We start from the raw sequence: 19,802 nt of genomic DNA on the forward strand, positions 1-19,802 counted from the left end.
GTAAATGCAAATGTTTAATTTGGCATGAGTAAAATGCTTGAGAATGAAGTTAATAAACATAGAAAATACATACAAAGCCAAAACAAATAAGGCATGGAACCTGAAAAGTACATAAAAAACAACAGAACAATCACAAAAATAGAAAATGTAGCATATAATTGACAGAACTTTACAGAAAATATTGACACACACTTCAGAATGTACAACATAAAATAAGTCAAAGAGAATCCCAAAAGAGAAAAAAACAAATATTTCATACCAAACATATCATTCAAACAAAGAAAAGACCATTCAAACAATTGTAGCACCTAAACTAATGCTCTTTCTAACAATTCAATTAGTGTAAAATAGTTTCTAAAAGTCAACAGCTAAAGCCTATAATACAAAACGCATTATCTCTGTCGTGGTGGAAATACCCTACCCAAACCTGAAACTCTATGAGGTGAGTAAATATCAACTGAAGTACAGAATCCAAATGAAATGTGTCCTACAAGTTCATTGACAGTCTATTAAAGTTGAGCTTATATAGATCAATACTGTCTGTGTGTCTGTGATCAAATGATCTGCAAGACTGTGAGTTGGCACACTGCATATTCCATGTGCTTCTTGAAGGCCTGGTAGGAAGGTACCACCGGCAGCAGGAGGCGGTTGGAGCTGGGCTGGCTCACAGGGAAGGCCCCGGCCGGGTCCAGTGGATGGAGGAAGGATAAGGTAGGGCTGGGGCTGAACCCTACAGCTGGTACCACATCAGCTGAGGTGGCAAAGATGAGCACGTCCTCTAGCGATGTTGCACATCTGCCAACTGAAACCAGAGAACAGAGACTGGTGATGATGGGTAATATATGGAGACAGGCGGGGACATCCATGTGATTGTGTTAGTTTTACTGAATATCATTGTAATAGTAGAGTACACTGTCTGAACGGCCTTCAAGTGTCTGTACGGCTTGTTCTTCTTGGCTTGATATGTACACTACCGTTCAAAAATTTGGGGTCACTTAGAAATGTCTTTGTTGTTGAAAGAAAATGTAAAACATTTTGTACATTAAAATAACATCAAATTGATCAGAAATACAGTGTAGACATTGTTAATGTTGTAAATAACTATTGTAGCTGGAAACGGCAGATTTTGTAATGGAATATCTTCATCGGCGTACAGAGGCCCGTTATCAGCAACCATCACTCCTGTGTTCCAATGTTACGTTGTGTTAGCTAATCCATGTTTATCATTTTAAAAGGCTAATTGATCATTAGAAAAACATTTTGCAATTATGTTAGCACAGCTGAAAACTGTTGTACTGCTTACAGAAACAATAAAACATTCCTTCTTTAGACTAGATGAGTATCCGGAGCATCAGCATTTGTGGGTTCGATGACAGGCTCAAAATGGTCAGAAACAGTCCTTTCTTCTGAAACTTGTCCGTCTATTCCTGTTCTGAGAAATGAAGGCTATTCCATGCAAGAAATTGGCAAGAAACTGAAGATCTCGTACAACGCTGTGTACTACTCCCTTCACAGAACAGCGCCAACAGGCTCTAACCAGAATAGAAAGAGGAGTGGGAGGCCTCAGTGCACAACTGAGCAAGAGGACAAGTAAATTAGAGTGTCTAGTTTGAGAAACAGACGCCTCACAAGTCCTCAACTGGCAGTTTCATTAAATTGTACACGCAAAACACCAGTCAAAGGTTTTCTAATGATCAATTAGCCTTTTAAAATGATAAACATGGATTAGCTAACACAACGTGCCATTGGATCACTCCTGTGTTCCAATGGCACGTTGTGTTAGCTAATCCATGTTTATGGTTGCTGATAATGGGCCACTGTACGCCGATGTAGATATTAAATAAAAAAATCTGCTGTTTCCAGCTACAATAGTAATTTACAACATTAACAATATCTACACTCATTCTGATCAATTTGATGTTACAAAACAATGTGCTCTTCTTTAAAAAAAAAGAAGACATTTCTAAGTAACCCCAAACTTTTGAACGGTAGTCTATATCTTAAATGATCAAATAAATATTTAAATCATTGAGTCATTAGAGGTCAAATACCTTCACACTCCAATAGGTAATGTCTCCAAAAGGTGACCACAGTGGTCTCCTTCCCTGCGGTCTCTTCCTGGTCTGAAAACTGAACCGTGAAGAGAGCTGCCATGGTGTCAGCAGTCAGCTTGTCATGAGAGGAACAGAACAGACCAACAAAGGCTCCTGGAAACATCTGGACCTGGTCAAACACACCAAGGGTTTTCAGACCCTCACAGAACCTACAAACACAAAGTTAACAAATATATATTTAACAGAAACCAGGATTACAATGTTTCAAACATAGTTACAGTAGAATACTAGTGACAGTTTAAAATATGTTTGAGCAATGATAAAACATGTTGAATGTGAAACAGAGTCAAAAAGGTACCCTTTTTCTAAAGGAAATACCCATAGACATACAAACCTTTGGACGGGTAACTGCATTCTTGTTATTAGGTGGAAGCTTACAATGTCTTTAACGAGTGCATCTTTGTCCGAAAGGCTCTCAACTGGTCTTGTGCACCCAGCCACTTCCAGGTATTCTGAAGTTGACTCCATTGCCTCTCTCAATTCCTCCAAGGACTTGGATTCCCGAATCTGAACCAAAAGAGATGTCGTATGAGTTAAAGGATTGGTTAACAATTTTTGAACCAAATCTTTATTTTTGATGTAAATGGCATGCTATAGGGTCCAGACACTTTTTAGCAATTTTACTTGGTTTTGAGGAACTATCCCCACTTGTAATAGACTTCCTCATTGCTCGTTCTGCATTATGGGGTTACGGAAAAACGTGAACAAGCCTCCAAAAACACCCAAATATGTCCTTTTAGCAACGGCAAAGCTCTCACTATAGTGATACGGGTCTTTAGATGTTGTACACATGAAATTGGGTAATTCAGAATTTATTAGCAAAGTTATGTTCCATTTTGTTTGATTCGAGCGTTCTCCCCTTACTGGCTGTTCTGCGGGGCTACACAGAGAAGAACCTTTCCAAAAGGAAGTATTTGGGTGTTTTTGGAACCCTTGTTCATATTTTTCCATAGCCCCCATATTGCAGAACGAGCAGTGAGGAAGTATATCACGTGTGGGGACAGTTTCTCAAAAACAAGTGAAATCACAAAAAAGCGTCAGGACCCTTCAACAACACGCCATTTCCATCAAAAATAGAGATTTGGTTCAAAATTGTGAACCAATCCTTTAAGGCCTTTGTAACATTAGAAGGTCCAACTAAATCAATCTATTCAGCATCTAAGAGAGTAAAGAGACATGTTAAAATATGTACCTTCTTGACTTTGTCTGTGAACACAGTGCTGCCCATGTCTTCCACAGTGAGAGGTGTATCCCTGGGGAAGTTGAACAGACACAGGTAGAGAGCCCTGGAGAAGAAGCCCAGAGGAGGTCCCCCGTGGACCAGACTCAGGGACAGAAGACACCCCACGTCAAAGTAGACGTCCTCCCTCAGAGCTAGGAAACAGGACATAGAAATGAGACAACATAGAGAAGCCAGCACTTGACTTGGGCAGGAGCTCCCCAGAGCTGAGTACCAGCACCTCAAATGTTCTACTACTTGAGCTCCTGTTCCTCTTATAGAATATTAGCACAAAGTATTGTGGAGCTCCTGCACCTAAATATATACAGAACCCAAAATGAGTACCGGCACCTATTTCAGTCCAAGTCAAGCACTGAGAGAAGCTGAGAACAGATCGAAACCACATCCCCAGTATTTGATAATAAGTCGGAAGTTTATATACACTAGGTTGGAGTTATTAATACTCGTTTTTCAACCACTCCACAAATGTCTTGATAACAAACTATAGTTTTGCAAGTCGGTTTGGACATCTACTTTGTGCATGACACAAGTCATGTTTCCAACAATTGTTTACAGACAGATTATTTCACTGTATCACAATTCCAGTGGGTCAGAAGTTTACATACAGTAAGTTGACTGTGCCTTTAAACAGCTTGGAAAATTCCAGAAAATGATGTCATGGCTTTAGAAGCTTCTGATAGGCTAATTGACATCATTTGAGGTGTACCTGTGGATGTATTTCAAGGCCTACCTTCAAACTCAGTGCCTCTTTGCTTGACATCATGGGAAAATCAAAAGAAATCAGCCATCATGTTGTGGGGGTGCTTTTCTGCAGGAGGGACTGGTGCACTTCACAAAATAGATGGCATCATGAGGGAGGAAAAGTATGTGGATATATTGAAGCATCATCTCAAGACATCAGTCAGGAAGTTAAAGCATGGTCGTAAATGGGTCTTCCAAATGGACAATGAACCCAAGCAGACTTCCAAAGTTGTGAAAAAATGGCTTTAGGCAACAAAGTCAAGGTATTGGAGTGGCCATCACAAAGCCTTGACCTCAATCCTATAGAACATTTGTGGGCAGAACTGAAAATGTGCATGCGAGTAAGGAGGCCTACAAACCTGACTCAGTTACACCAGCTCTGTCAGAAGGAATGGGCCAAAATTCACCCAACTTATTGTGGGAAGCTTGTGGAAGGCTACCCGAAACGTTTGACCCAAGTTAAACAATTTATAGGCAATGCTACCAAATACTAATTGAGTGTATGTAAACCTCTGACCCACTGGGAATGTGGTGAAATAAATAAAAGCTGAAATAAATCATCCTCTCTACTATTATTCTGACATTTCACATTCTTAAAATAAAGTGATGATCCTAACTGACCCAAGACAGGGAATTTTTACAAGGATTAAATGTCAGAAATTGTGAAACTGAATTTAAATGTATTTGGCTAAGGTGTATGTAAACTTCCGACTTCAACTATAACTCCCAAATGTTACTATGAATGTGAGTTCATGACCCAAAACTTCTAGCAACAAGCAAGTGATGGTGCTAGCGTCAGTTTATGACTGAAAGCTGGAGAGTGTTTTGTATGGGGGTGGTATTAACCTACCTCGTGCATCGAGGGTCAGGGTCTTGGCACCATCCGGACCTTCAAAGACAGTGTTCTGGAGCTGCTGCACCAGGAGCCTGAGGAAGTGCCGGGTGTTGCCAGGGCAGGTGTCTGGGCTGGAACTGTGCTTGCCGCTTGTGAATCTCACTGCAAGGGCATGGGACGGGTTGAAGTCACTCCTCTTCACTAGCTCCATGGCAGCCTCCAGGACCTTGTTTCCATTCACCACCACTGGCATGGATGGTTGGTGCTGTGATGTCTGACTGGCAAGCTCCTGTAGGATCTCTCTAGCAGAGCCTCCCAACAAAAATGTCCTGCCAATCATTAAATAATCTATGTTTATCTCCAATGTGTTCTTAGCACAACATATAAGGTAAGACCAAAAAACAATTCCCCTAGAAAACATTTGGACTTGGTCTATGACGGCAAGTACAATTTTTTTTGAAGTATTTCAAAAAAATGTATTTGATAGTTTGTATTGATAGATACAATGGTTAAGTTATTGAGATGGGGAGAGAGGGGCCTTGGAATGGAAAGCGGCGCAGTCAGGGCTTGAAGCCGTGTCCCCAGGTGCAATGTGTGGTCACTATCAATAGACCGGCTGAAAGGTGCCAAGGATTTTTGTGTGAAAAAATGCTAAACAATAATGTACTGTACCTTTTACAGACTATGGGTGATTGGCGAGGGGTCAGTGTGAGACTCCTTTTAGAAGTCCTGCTTCTTCTCTGCCCACCGGGCTGTGGAGAGTCAGTGTGTCTGGGGAGTGAAGCTAGACAAGAAATAACAATGATTATCAGAGAGAGAATAGACTTCATTAAGACAATAAAAGCAGTTCTTCATTCCAATCATAACTGGTCTGGTCATAACTTCACTGCCCAGTTAGATCAAAACAGACACAGTACGGCAAATAACCTACCTGTCCCATTCACAGCTCCTGCACAGTCCTCACAAGCCCAGTTAGTCTCGTCAAGTTTGAGGGAACCACATTTTCGATGGGTGCCTCTAGAGCCACAGAGGGCACAGCGCAGAATTTGAAACCATCTGAAAACCAAAAAGACATATGAGTGAGACCCAAATTAATTTTAGAGATAAACACATTTTGGTTCGTCAACCATTTCAGCCACACACACACACACACACGCACACGCACGCGCACACACACACAACATTAGAGCTTACCCAGTGCGTGAAGTATATGTCCGACCACTGTGGGAGAGACATTTTTTGGCATCACAGTGCTGGTACACCTGCAATAACTCTCCATAGGCATTTTCTTCCAGCTCCCAGGCTGCATCTCTATGGCACACATACAGAAAACTTTAGTTAAAACTCATAACGCCACAACACTAATGCAACAGTACTTTATTTACTTGTATTTGTACAGTAGAGCATGGAGCATACAGTACAGTAGAGCATGGACCATACAGTACAGTAGAGCCTGGACAAGACATACCGTACAGTAGAGAATGGACCATAAATGCAGTACAGTAGAGCCTGGACCACACAGTACAGTAGAGCATGGAGCATACAGTACAGTAGAGCATGGACCATACAGTACAGTAGAGCATGGACCATACATACAGTAGAGCCTGGACCATACATAGAGTAGAGCCTGGACCATACATAGAGTAGAGCCTGGACCATACATAGAGTAGAGCCTGGACCATACATAGAGTAGAGCCTGGACCATACATACAGTAGAGCCTGGACCATACATACAGTAGAGCCTGGACCATACATAGAGTAGAGCCTGGACCATACATACAGTAGAGCCTGGACCATGTATACAGTAGAGCCTGGACCATACATACAGTAGAGCCTGGACCATGTATACAGTAGAGCCTGGACCATACATACAGTAGAGCCTGGACCATAAACACAATACAGTAGAGCCTGGACCATAAACACAATACAGTAGAGCCTGGACCATAAACACAATACAGTAGAGCCTGGACCATACATACAGTAGAGCCTGGACCATACATACAGTAGAGCCTGGACCATAAACACAATACAGTAGAGCCTGGACCATAAACACAATACAGTAGAGCCTGGACCATACATACAGTAGAGCCTGGACCATACATACAGTAGAGCCTGGACCACACATACAGTAGAGCCTGGACCACACATACAGTAGAGCCTGGACCATACATACAGTAGAGCCTGGACCATACATACAGTAGAGCCTGGACCATACATACAGTAGAGCCTGGGCCATACATACAGTAGAGCATGGACCATACATACAGTAGAGCCTGGACCACACAGTACAGTAGACAATTAAAAAGGTTTAGGGCAGAATGTTCTGTAAGGTAAATAATACCTCTCAGGTATGTGGACTCCCATCTGGAGCATCTCCTGCTGGAACATGTCCTTGTTGTTGCACAGAGTGCATCTGAAGAAGAACATGCCAGCACTATGAGCCTGGTTCTGGAGGAATACATAGGAAATAAATAAGAGAATGCATGTAGTCACTTACAAGCCTTCATAAACTCTTTATACGGCCATCATAGATACTTCACAAAGCCCATATATGCAAATGTAATGCCATATAGAGGGAAGAAATAAGGGTTATGCACATTGTAGCACATTGCAAGGATCTGTTACAACACCTTTTATGTAGTATGAAAAATCATGTATTCCCATATTCACCCAAGATGGCCATTGCTAGTCTGGGATGTAGCTACCTGCACACAGTCTCTGTGAAACCAGCTGCCATGGCAGGCAGGACACTTGAGAATGGAGTAGGAGAGGACAGGCTCTATGGGGTCCAGACACACTGAGCAGGACATAGGCTCACTGACACAAGCCGACACTGACAAGGACTGGGTGGGACTGTGATCCTTACAGTAGGACCTGGGGGAATACAATCAGAGACGCACCAAGGTATAAAGCATGGCTTGTTGTTCATGTTTCCGAGAGATAAGAGTACTTCAACCAACTAAAAGTAGAGGCGTAGCCAAAGACTCAATCATGGACACGGTTAATGACAGATGTGGCTGCTTCGCATGATGTATTGTTGTCTCTATCTTCTTGCCCTTTGTCTGTGCCCAATAATGTGTGTACCATGTTTTGTGCTGCTACCATGTTGTGCTGCCGCAAATGCTGTGTTGCTACCATGTTGTTGTCAAGTTGTGTTGCTACCATGCTGTGTTGTCATGAGTTGCTGCCATGCTATGTTGTTGTCTTAGGTCTCTCTTGATGCAGTGTTGTGGTGTCTCTCTCGTCATGATGTGTGTTTTTATTGAATGTTTTATCCCTGCACCCGTTGCCGCAAGGGGGCCTTTTGTTAGACCGTCATTGTAAATCATATTTTTTTCTTAACTGACTTGCCTAGTTAAAGATTAAATTAAAAACAAAAATAAAGTTCACAAGGAGAAAATAGGCACAGCTGTAATTTCATTCTGATGAAGGCGAATATGAATTTACTGTTTTTGAATGAATTATATATTTGTAATCTCTAAAACAAGAGCTGAGCCTAATTATCCAGTTACTGCGTTTGCCATGGCTGCTATCTATTATGTTTAGAATCTCTAGACACAACACACACTAGAGCTGGGCAATATTGATCAAAAGTAATATCGTAATAAATGTAATTATTTTACTAGATAACAATAACTTTCCATTAGTGGCAGGGCTCTAGATGGGGGGTTTTCAGTGCCAAGTTAGACACCTGAGATGGGAGCCTACTATTCAAACAGAAAGCTATTTCATCTAACATATCCAGGGAATGCATGATTGATATTTTGATATGCAGCCTGTCAAAATAGGATCCAGAATTATCACATTTATGTTAGGCTCTTCAGAGAATTTGCCGACATCTCTGTGTATATTGGCCTATAGACTATATTATTCACCAACTGAGGAAATGGCAACTCAAAGACAGCTAGATTGCTAAATCTAAATATGATATTGTCGCTAGATAGCCATGTAGGCTAATTGATTAATCAAATCAGTAAATCAGTACTTTCCAGCACTATTCCTAGGCTATTTATGTAGGCCTATTCACTGCAAATGGCTCGCTCAGCTCCGCGGTCGTATCAAAACCATACTACGGCCTACTCTGGTTGTAAAGTGGTGTCGTCCTGAACTCAATATTAAGAGCTGAGAAATAGAGTGTATAGTCACAGAAAAGTCACTCCTCTGTTACTAGAACAACATTAGTTGCTTTGAAAACTGCATTTCTCCCGCAATTCAATTTTAAGCAACGATCATATGCTTGGGCTTCTCAGAATGCATCTCTCCCCCCTCAGGAGCGCACAGTGCGGAAAGGGAGTGAGAGTCAGCAGTCGCCAGCGAAACCGGGATAGGTACACACTTTCATAGCAGGAATCAAAATAATGCATAGGCTATTACTGTTGACCAAATAATGGTTTTAGAACAATCTACAATAATGTTCTGTAGCAAAATTACCGCCATATGCAAAATGCTTCGGTAAGAGGAAGGCAATGTCGGTGTTGATCATTTTCGGATTATGCCCCAGCTCTAATACATACTGGTGATATATAATCATCGTCACTTACGGAAATAAATCTGTGAATTGAAAGATGAATTGGTGTTGTTTGCCACATGGAAAATGGACCTTTTTCTGGCAGCTTTTGACGTAGCACCCAACTGAAGCACCATTCTTCTTGCAGACTGCACATTTCTAAACACAGGGTACACAGAAAGCAAAAAAGTACATTTAGGACATGATAATGGTGTTTTTGAACAAGAATCCAAGCAATCAGAAACGATTGAAGGCAACATCTAAAATATGTACTGTATGCGTTTTGTAATAAAAGTGCTGCTTAGTCTTGGAGTGGACAAATACTCTAGGATTAGGGTAACCCTAATACAACCATACATCATACTAAATAACTTGTATGGACGGCAATACTGTTGGTGCTGAGTGAGCCTATCAGCCTTAGTCGAAAAGTTTCTGCTCGGTGAGTGATCAAGCTCCTGACCTCTACCTTGATGTCAAGCCACTGCGTAAAGTCTCCTCTACCGAAACAGCTGAGGCCATGTTGGCCATGGCAAGCACAGAATTAAATAGAACATATTGTGCATGTCTTATACTATATTTCCATGGTGAGAAGTGCCCGTTGAGCTGAAGATGTTGAATGGTACCTAGCCCTGTACTCTTAAAGGAGCCTAACGTTACAGTACTGCCCTGTAGCACTCACATCTGTAATCATGAAGTGCTTTGAGAGGCTGGTTATGCCACACATCAACTCCATCATCCCAGACCCACTGTTACGGATACAGTTATCCTGTGTGTGTGTGTATCCTGTGTGTGTGTTTCTTTTCTCTCCTTCTCCCCTCACAGGTGAAAATCATCACTCCCCAATCAGTCAACAATCAATCATCAATCCGAAGACACACCTCCTCCTATTTCCTACCCTATCACAGTTCCTTCCCCATGGTTTAAAAACCCCATCATTTGTTTGCTCTAGAGCTCAATCTCTCTGTAAATGCCATGTCTGTAGGTCTCTGTGTTTCACTCTCGCTTTGTGTCTTAACCTCTCTTTTGTTTGAGCACCTCCATAGCACTTTGTCATCACCTGTGAGTATTGTTTTTGGTTATGGTGTTTGTTTGTTGCTGGTGGGAAAAGGGGGAAACCAAGACAAGTCGCCAATGGGCATACACTACCCGTAGGTGAACTTTGTTAAATACACTAGTAAGAACTGGGCGGACCACCCACTATTTTTGGTTAGTTAGTTAGCTGTTGTTAAAGTAGGCTAGTCTAGCTTAGGGGTGTTTTTGTATATTTATTGTTTCTTTCCTTGGGTCCAGCTCTGCCCCTTTACCTGCTTCCACCCATTACCGTGTGTTTATAAATAAACCTGGAGTTTGACGGTAGATTTCTGTTGTCGTGGTTATTTCGTTCACACTTTTACTTTGTCACAATAATAATTTGCATGAGTTATGTTACAGGTCTCATTACCATCCCCCCTAGACTGTCGGGCCAAAAGGGATTCGTAACACCCACTCCAATTTACATACCGCCCCAACAGATCCACAGACGACGCAATCTCAATTGCACTCCACACTGCCCTCACCCACCTAAATAAGAGGAATACCTATCTGAAAATGCTGTTAATTGACTACACCTCAGCATTCAACACCATTGTCCCCTCCAAACTCATCACCCACAGGGGTGTGTACTTAGTCCCCTCTTGTACTCCCTGTTCACCAACAACTGTGTGTCCACACATGATTCCAACACCATCATTAAGCTTGCTGACAACACAACAGTGGTAGACCAGTGACCTGTCAGTGTGGTGCGAGAACAACAGCCTCTCCCTTAATGTCAGTAAGACCAAGGAGCTTATCGTGGACCACATCGATGGGGCTGCAGTGGAGCAGGTCAAGAGCTTCAAGTTCCTCGTTGTCCAAATCACTAAGGACTTAAAATGGTCCACACACACAGTCATGAATAAGGCATGACAACGACTCTTCCCCCTCAGGTTTGGCATGGGCCCTCAAATCCTCAAAGTCGTACAGCTGACACCAACAGGCTCCTGAACCGCTTCTATCACTGTCTCTGCGCACACTCAAAGGGCCATACACACTCACGCACACTGACACCCCAAAACACACAGATTCACTCCATAATTTGCTCACAAACACATAATATGCACATACATTTATACTGACTCTACCCTCACATACAATAATTAAATATGCTGCTACAACTTTGTTTATCATATACAGTGCCTTGCAAAAGTATTCACCCCCCTTGGCATTTTTCCTATTTTGTTGCATTACAACCTGCAATTTAAATAGATTTTTATTTGGATTTCATGTAATGGACATACATAAAATAGTCCAACTTGGTGAAGTGAAATGAAAAAAATATATAGCTTGTTTCAAAAAATTCAAAAACTGAAGTGGTACGTGCATATGTATTCCCCCCTTTGCTATGTAGCCCCTAAATAAGATCTGGTGCAATCAATTACCTTCAGAAGTCACATAATTAGTTAGATTGCACACAGGTGGACTTTTATTTAAGTGTCACATGATCTCAGAATATTTACACCTGTTCTGAAAGGCCCCAGAGTCTGCAACACCACTAAGCAAGGGGTCCACCACCTTTTCATCGGCAGGGACTGGGAAACTGGTCAGAACTGAAGCAATGATGGATGACGCTAAATACAGGGAAATTCTTGAGGGAAACCCGTTCAGTCTTCCAGAGATTTGAGACTGGGACAGAGGTTCACATTCCATCAGGACAATGACCCTAAGCATAATGCTAAAGCAACACTCAAGTGGTTTGAGGGGAAACATTTACATGTCTTTGAATAGCTTAGTCAAAGCCCAGACCTCAATCCAATTGAGAATCTGTGGTGTGACTTGTAAATATTGCTGTACACCAGCAGAACCCATCCAACTTGAAGGAGCTGGAGCAGTTTTGCCTTGAAGAATGGGCAAAAATCCCTGTGGCTAGATGTGCCAAGCTTATAGAGACATACCCCAAGAGACTTGCAGCTGTAATTGCTGCAAAAGGTGTCTCTACAAAGTATTGACTATGGGGGGTATTTATGCACGCTCAAGTTCTGTTTTTTTGTGTGTCTTATTTCTTGTTTGTTTCACAATAAAAACATTTTTGCATCTTCAAAGTGGTAGGCGTGTTGTGTAAATCCAATTATACAAACCCCCCAAAAATCTATTTTAATTCCAGGTTGTAAGGCAACAAAATAGGAAAAATACCAAGGGGTTGAACACTTTCGCAAGCCACTGTATCCTGATGCCTAGTCACCTTACCTCTATGCATACATCATACAGTGCCTTCAGAAAGTACTCATACCCCTTAACCTTTTCCACAGAAATACCTTATTTACATAAGTATTCAGACCCTTTGCTATGCGACTCTAAATTGAGCTCAGGTGCATCATTGATCATCCTTGATGTTTATACAACTTGATACACATGTGGTAAATTGAATTGATTTGACATAATTTGGAAAGGCACACACCTGTCTATATAAGGTCCCACAGATGACAAGTGCATGTTAGTTCAAAAACCAAGCCATGAGGTCGAAGGAATAGTCCGTAGAGCTCCAGACAGGATTGTGTCGAGACAGATCTGGGGAAGGGTACAAAAAAAATGTCTGCAGCAAGAAGTTTGGGACAACCAAGACTCTTCCTAGAGCTGGCCGCCCAGCCAAACTGAGGGCCTTGGTCACTCTGACAGAGCTCCAGAGTTCCTCTGTGGAGATGGGAGAACCTTCCAGAAGGACAACCATCTCTGCAACATTCCACCAATCAGGCCTTTGTGGTAGTGGTTGGACAGAAGCCACTCTTCAGTAAAAGGCACATGACAGCCCACTTGGAGTTTGCCAAAAGGCACCTAAAGACTCTCAGACCATGAGAAATAAGATTCTCTGGTCTGATGAAACCAAGATTTAACTCTTTGGCCTCAATGCCTAACATCACGTCTGGAGGAAACCTGGCACCATCCCTACGGTGAAACATGGTGGTGGCAGCATCATGTTGTGGGGATGTGTTCCAGCGGCAGGGACTGGGAGACTAGTCAGGATCAAGGCAAAGATGAACAGAGAAAAGTACAGAGAGATCCTTCATGAAACCCTGCTCCAGAGCGCTCACAACCTCAGACTGGGGGCGAAGGTTCACATTCTAACAGGACAACGACCCTAAGCACACAGCCAAGAAAACGAAGGAGTGGCTTCGGGACAAGTCTCTGAATGTTCTTGAGTTGCCCAGCCAGTCTGTAACCCGATCGAACATCTCTGGAAAGACCTGGAAATAGCTGTGCAGCAATGCTCCCCATCTAACCTGACAGAGCTTGATAAGATCTGCAGAGAAGAATGGGAGAAACTCCCCAAATGCAGGTGTACCAAGCTTGTAGCGTCATACCCAAGAAGACTCGAGGCTGTAATCGCTGCCAAAGGTGCTTCAACAAAGTTCTGAATAAACGGTCTGAACACTTATGCAGATGTGATATTTCAGTAAAAAAAAAAAAAGATAAATTAGCAAAAATTTATAAAAACCTGTTTATTCTTTGTCATTATCAGGTATTGTGTGTAGATTGATGAGGAAAACAACTTAGAAAAAGGCTGTAAGGTAACAAAATGTGGAAAAAGTCAAGGGGAATGAATACTTTCCAAAAGGCACTGAAATATACAAAAGTATGTGGACACGTCTTCAAATGAGTGGATTCGGTTATTTCAACCACACCCGTTTCTGGCAGGTGTATAAAATCGAGCACACAGCCATGCAATCTCTATAGACAAACAATGACAGTAGAAGGACCTTACTGAAGATTTCAGTGATTTTCAACGTGGCACCGTCACAGGATGCCACCTTTCCAAAAGGTCAGTTCGTCAAATTTCTGCCCTACTAGATCTGCCCCAGTCAACTGTAAGTGCTGTTATTGTGAAGTTGAAACGTCTCGGAGAAAAAACAGCTTAACCGCAAAGTCATAGGCCACACAAGCACACAGAACGGGACTGCTGAAGCGCGTAAAAACGGTCTGTCCTCGGTTGCAACACTCACTACCGAGTTCCAAATTGCCCCTGGAAGCAAAGTCAGCACAAAAACTTTTAGTCGGGAGCTTTATGAAATGGGTTTCCATGGTCAAGTAGCCGCACATGCCAAGAGAACGTTACCTGCCAGAATGCATAAAGTTATGAACTGTAAAGTTCGGTGGAGAAGGAAAAATGGTCTGGGGCCGTTTTTCATGGTTCGGGCTATGCCCCTTAGACCAGTGAAGGGAAATCGTAACGCCACCGCATACAGTCCAATGACATTCTAGACGATTCTGTGCTTCCAACTTTGTGGCAACAGTTTGGGGAAGGCCCTTTCCTGTTTCAGCATGGCACTGCCCCAGTGCACAAATCGAGGTCCATACAGGAATGGATTTGGTCAAGATCGGTGTGGAAGAACTTGACTGGCCTGCACAGAGCCCTGACTTCAACTCCATCAAACACCTTTGGGATGAACTAGAACGCCGACTGTGAGCCAGGCCTAATCGCCCAACATCAGTGCCATACCTCACAAATGTTCTTATGGCTAAATGGAAGCAAGTCCCCGCAGCAATGTTTCAACATCTAGTGGAAAGCCAACACAGAAGAGTGTAGGCTGTTATAGCAGAAAATGGGGGACCAACTCCATATTAATTCCTATGATTTTGGAATGAGATGTGTCCACATACCTTTGGTCATGTAGCGTATCTACATCAGGGATCATCAACTAGATTCAGTCGCGGGCCATTTTTTTTCTTGAGCGCATGGTCAGGGGGCCGGAATATAATTACAAACTATTTGTAGACTAAAAATGTACCACAAGAAGCCCAAACGGATACAATACAATACCAGCCAAAGGTTTGGACACACATACATATTCAAGGGTTTTTATTTATTTTTGACTATTTTCTACATTGTAGAATAATAGTGAAGACATCATAACTATGAAATAACACATATGGAATCATGTAGTAATCAAAAAAGTGTTGAACAAAACAAAATATATTTTATATTCTTCAAAGTATCCACCCTTTGCCTTTATGACAGCTTTGCACATGCCTGGCATTCTCTCAACCAGCTTCACCAGGAATGCTTTTCCAAAAGTCTTGAAGGAGTTCCCACATATGCTGAGTACTTGTTGACTGCTTTTCCTTCACTCTGCGGTCCAACTCATCCCAAGCCATCTCAATTGGTTTAAGGTTGGGTGATTGTGGAGGCCAGGTCATCTGATGCAGCACTCCATCACTCTCCATCTTGGTCAAATAGCCCTTACACAGCCTGTAGGTGTGTTGGGTCATTGTCTTTAAAAAAAAACAAATGATAGTCCCACTAAGTACAAACCAGATGGGATGGCGTATCGCTGCAGAATGCTGTGGTAGCCATGCTGGTTAAGTGTGCCTTGAATTCTAACTAAATTACTGACAATGTCACCAGCAAAGCACCCCCACACCTCCATGCTTCACGGTGGGAAACACACATGCATCGATAAAAAAAGTAACCTTTATTTAACTAGGCAAGTCAGTTAAGAACAAATTCTTATTTACAATGACAGCCTACCGCAGCCAAACCCTGGATCACGCTGGGCCAATTATGCACCGCCCTATGAGACTCCCAATCACAGCCAGATGTGATACAGCCTGGAATCAAACCAGGGACTGTAGTGACGCCTCTTGCACTGAGATGCAGTGCCTTAGACCGCTGTGCCACTCGGGATCATCCATTCACCTACTCTGCGTCTGTCACGCCCTGACCTTAGAGAGCTTTTTATGTCTCTATTTTGGTTTGGCCAGGGTGTGATTTGGGGTGGACATTCTATGTTCTTTTTCTATGTTTTCTATGGTATGGTTCTCAATCAGGGACAGCTGACTATCGTTGTCTCTGATTGGGAACCATACTTAGGTAGCTTTTTCCCTCCATTGTGTTGTGGGTAGTTATTTTCTGTTTAGTGTTTTCTGCACCTTACAGGACTGTTTCAGTTTGGTTTACTCTCTTTGTTACTTTGTAATAGTGTTCAGTTTAAATAAAAAGCATGAACACTTACCACACTGCGCTTTGGTCCGATTATTCCTCATCTGACGACGACACCCGTTACAGCGTCTCACTAAGACACGGCGGTTGGAACCAAAGATCTCACATTTGGACTCATCAGACCAAAGGACAGATTTCCACTGGTCTAATGTCCATTTCTCGTATTTTTTGGCCCAAACAAGTCTCTTCTTCTTATTGGTGTCCTTTAGTAGTGGTTTCTTTGCAGTAATTCAACCATGAAGGCCTGATTCACACAGTCTCCTCTGAACAGTTGATGTTGAGATGTGTCTGTTACTTGAACTCTGTGCAACTTTTAATTAGGCTGCAATCTGCCGGAAAAGCAGCGTAGCCTAGTGGTTAGAGCGTTGGACTAGTAACCGGAAGGTTGCAAGTTCAAACCCCCGAGTTGACAAGGTACAAAATCAGTCGTTCTGCCCCTGAACAGGCAGTTAACCCACTGTTCCTAGGCCGTCATTGAAAATAAGAATTTGTTCTTAACTGACTTGCCTAGTTAAATAAAGGTAAAAAAATATATATATATATAAAATCCTCTGCAGCAGAGGTACCTCTGGGTCTTCCTTTCCTGTGGCGGTCCTCATGAGAGCCAGTTTTATCATAGCGCTTGATGGTTTTTGCCACTGCACTTCAAATCAAATCAAATTTTATTGGTCACATACACATGGCTAGCAGATGTTAATGCGAGTGTAGTGAAATGCTTGTGCTTCTAGTTCCGACAGTGCAGGAATATCTAACAAGTAATCTAACAATTCCCCAACAAGTACCTAACACACACAAATCTAAAGGGATGAATGAGAATATGTACATATAAATATTTGGTTGAGCGATGGCCAAGCGCATGGGCAAGGTGCAGTAGACGGTATAAAATACAGTATATACATATGATATGAGTAATGTAAGATATGTAAACAATATTAAAGTGGCATTATTTAAAGTGGCTAGTGATCAATTTAAAGTGTCCAGTGATTGGGTCTCAATGTAGGCAGCAGCCTCTCTGAGTTAGTGATGGCTGTTTAGCAGATGTCCTTGAGATAGAAGCTGTTTTTCAATCTCTCGGTCCCAGCTTTGATGCATCTGTACTGACCTCGCCTTCTGGATGGTAGCGGTGTGAACAGGCAGTGGCTCGGGTGGTTATTGTCCTTGATGATCTTTTTGTCCTTCCTGTGACATTGGCTGCTGTAGGTGTCATGGAGGGCAGGTAGTTTGCCACCGTTGATGTGTTGTGCAGACCGCACCACCCTCTGGGGAGCCTTGCAGTTGTGGGTGGTGCAGTTGCTGTACCAGGCTGTGATACAGCCCGACGGGATGCTATCGATTGTGCATCTGTAAAAGTTTGTCCGAGTTTTAGGTGACAAGCCAAATTTCCTCAGCCTCCTGAGGTTGAAGAGGCGCTATTACGCCTTCTTCACCACACTGTCTGCGTGGGTGGACCATTTCAGTTTGTCTGTGATGTGTACGCCCAGGAACTTTCCACCTTCTCCACTGCTGTCCCTTCAATGTGGATAGGGGGTGCTCCCTCTGCTGTTTCTTGAAGTTCACGATCATCTCCTTTGTTTGTTGACGTTGAGTGAGAGGCTGTTTTCCTGACACCACACTCCGAGTGCCCTCACCTCCTCCTTGTAGGCTGTCTCGTCGTTGTTGGTGATCAGGCCCACTACTGTGGTCATCTGCAAACTTGATTATTGAGTTGGAGACTTGCATGGCGACACAGTCGTGGGTGAACAGGGAGTACAGGAGAGGGCTGAGCACACACCCTTGTGGGGCCCCAGTGTTAAGTGGAGACGTTTTTTCCATCTTCACCACCTGGGGGCGGCCATCAGACAGTCCAGAACCCAGTTGCATAGGGAGGGGTTGAGACCCAGGAACAGCATTCTTACATTGGTATTCCTCTCGTCCAGATGGGATAGGGCACTGTGCAGTGTGATGGCGATTGCGTCATCTGTGGACCCGTTGGAGCAGTATGCAAACTTTGACTTCTTGGGTACAGGAACAATGGTAGCCATCTTGAAGCATGTGGGGACAGCAGACTGCGATAGGGAGTGATTGAATTTGTTCTTAAACACACCAGCCAGCTGGTCTGCGCATGCTCTGAGGACGCGCTCGGGATACCGTCCGGGCCATCAGCCTTGCGAGGGTTAAAAAGTTTAAATGTTTTACTCACGTCAGCCACTGAGAAGTAGAGGGGGGGCCGTAATCTTTGTTAGCAAGTCGCGACAGTGACACTGTATTATCCTCAAAGTGGGCAAATAACGTGTTTAGTTTGTCTGGAAGCGTGATGTCGGTGTCTGTGACGTGGCTATTTTTGTCGTCCGTGATTTCCTGTAGACCCTGCCACATACGTCTTGTGTCTGAGCCGTTAAATTGCGACTCTACCTTGTCCCTGTACCGGCATTTCGGTTGTTTGATTGCCTTGCAGAGGGAATAACTACACTGTTTAAATGTAGCCATATTTCCAGACTTCTTTCCATGGTTAAATGCGGTGGATCGCGCTTTCAGTTTGCGCGAATGCCGCCATACAGCTACAGTTTCTGGTTTGGGTAGGTTTTAATAGTTAACATCTCCAATGCACTTCTTAATAAACACACTCACAGAGTCAGCGTATAAGTCACTGTTGTTCTCTGAGGCTGACCGGAACATATTCCAGTCCGCGTGATCAAAACAATCTTGAAGCGTGGCTTCCGATTGGTCAGACCAGCGTTGAATGGTTCTCGTCACTGGTACATCCTGTTTGAGTTTCTGCCTATAAGACGGAACGAACAAGATGGCATCATGGTCGGATTTGCCGAAGGGAGGGCTTTGTATGCATCGCGGAAGTTAGAGTAATAGTGATCGAGAGTATTAGCCCTGCGAGTCATGCAATCAATATACTGATAGAATTTAGGTAGCCTTGTTCACAAATTTGCTTTATTCAAATCCCCAGCTACAATAAATGCAGCCTCCGGATATATGGTTTACAGTTTACATAGAGTCCAGTGAAGATCCTTGAGGGCCGTCTTGGTGTTCGCTTGAGGGGGAATATACACCGCTGTGACTATAACTGACAAGATTTCTCTTGGTAGGTAAAATGGCCAGCATTTCATTGTAAGGAATTCTAGGTTGGGTGAGCAGGACTTGAGTTCCTGTATGTTGTTATGATTACACCATGAGTCGTTAATCATAAAGCATACACCCCCGTCCTTCCTCTTCCCAGAGAGGTGTTTATCTCTGTCGGCACGATGCATGGAGAAGCCCGGTGGCTGAACCGATTCTGACAACATATCCCGAGAGAGCCATGTTTCCATGAAACAGAGAATATTACACTTGAAGAAACTTTCAAAGTTCTTGACTTTTTCCGGATT

The 19,802-nt window shown here is 43.0% G+C and overlaps 1 protein-coding gene across 3 annotated transcripts in view; it reads right to left on the bottom strand.

The window, feature by feature from the left end:
• Nucleotides 1–19,802, bottom strand: part of LOC109904231 (G2/M phase-specific E3 ubiquitin-protein ligase) — a 22,713-nt gene continuing 2,911 nt past the window's right edge. For all 3 annotated transcript variants that reach the window (XM_020501457.2, XM_020501460.2, XM_020501459.2), the window contains exons 5-15: nucleotides 9,472–9,596; nucleotides 7,636–7,804; nucleotides 7,272–7,378; nucleotides 6,125–6,241; nucleotides 5,862–5,986; nucleotides 5,603–5,714; nucleotides 4,946–5,259; nucleotides 3,307–3,488; nucleotides 2,449–2,621; nucleotides 2,052–2,263; nucleotides 1–802 (exon numbers count right to left, since the gene is read on the bottom strand). In XM_020501457.2, the coding sequence (XP_020357046.1) occupies nucleotides 555–802; nucleotides 2,052–2,263; nucleotides 2,449–2,621; nucleotides 3,307–3,488; nucleotides 4,946–5,259; nucleotides 5,603–5,714; nucleotides 5,862–5,986; nucleotides 6,125–6,241; nucleotides 7,272–7,378; nucleotides 7,636–7,804; nucleotides 9,472–9,596 (1,884 nt within the window). In that variant the 3' untranslated portion in view covers nucleotides 1–554. The remainder of the gene's footprint in view (nucleotides 803–2,051; nucleotides 2,264–2,448; nucleotides 2,622–3,306; nucleotides 3,489–4,945; nucleotides 5,260–5,602; nucleotides 5,715–5,861; nucleotides 5,987–6,124; nucleotides 6,242–7,271; nucleotides 7,379–7,635; nucleotides 7,805–9,471; nucleotides 9,597–19,802) is intronic.

Source organism: Oncorhynchus kisutch, linkage group LG14, assembly GCF_002021735.2.
Source record: "Oncorhynchus kisutch isolate 150728-3 linkage group LG14, Okis_V2, whole genome shotgun sequence".
Lineage (NCBI taxonomy): Eukaryota > Metazoa > Chordata > Actinopteri > Salmoniformes > Salmonidae > Oncorhynchus > Oncorhynchus kisutch.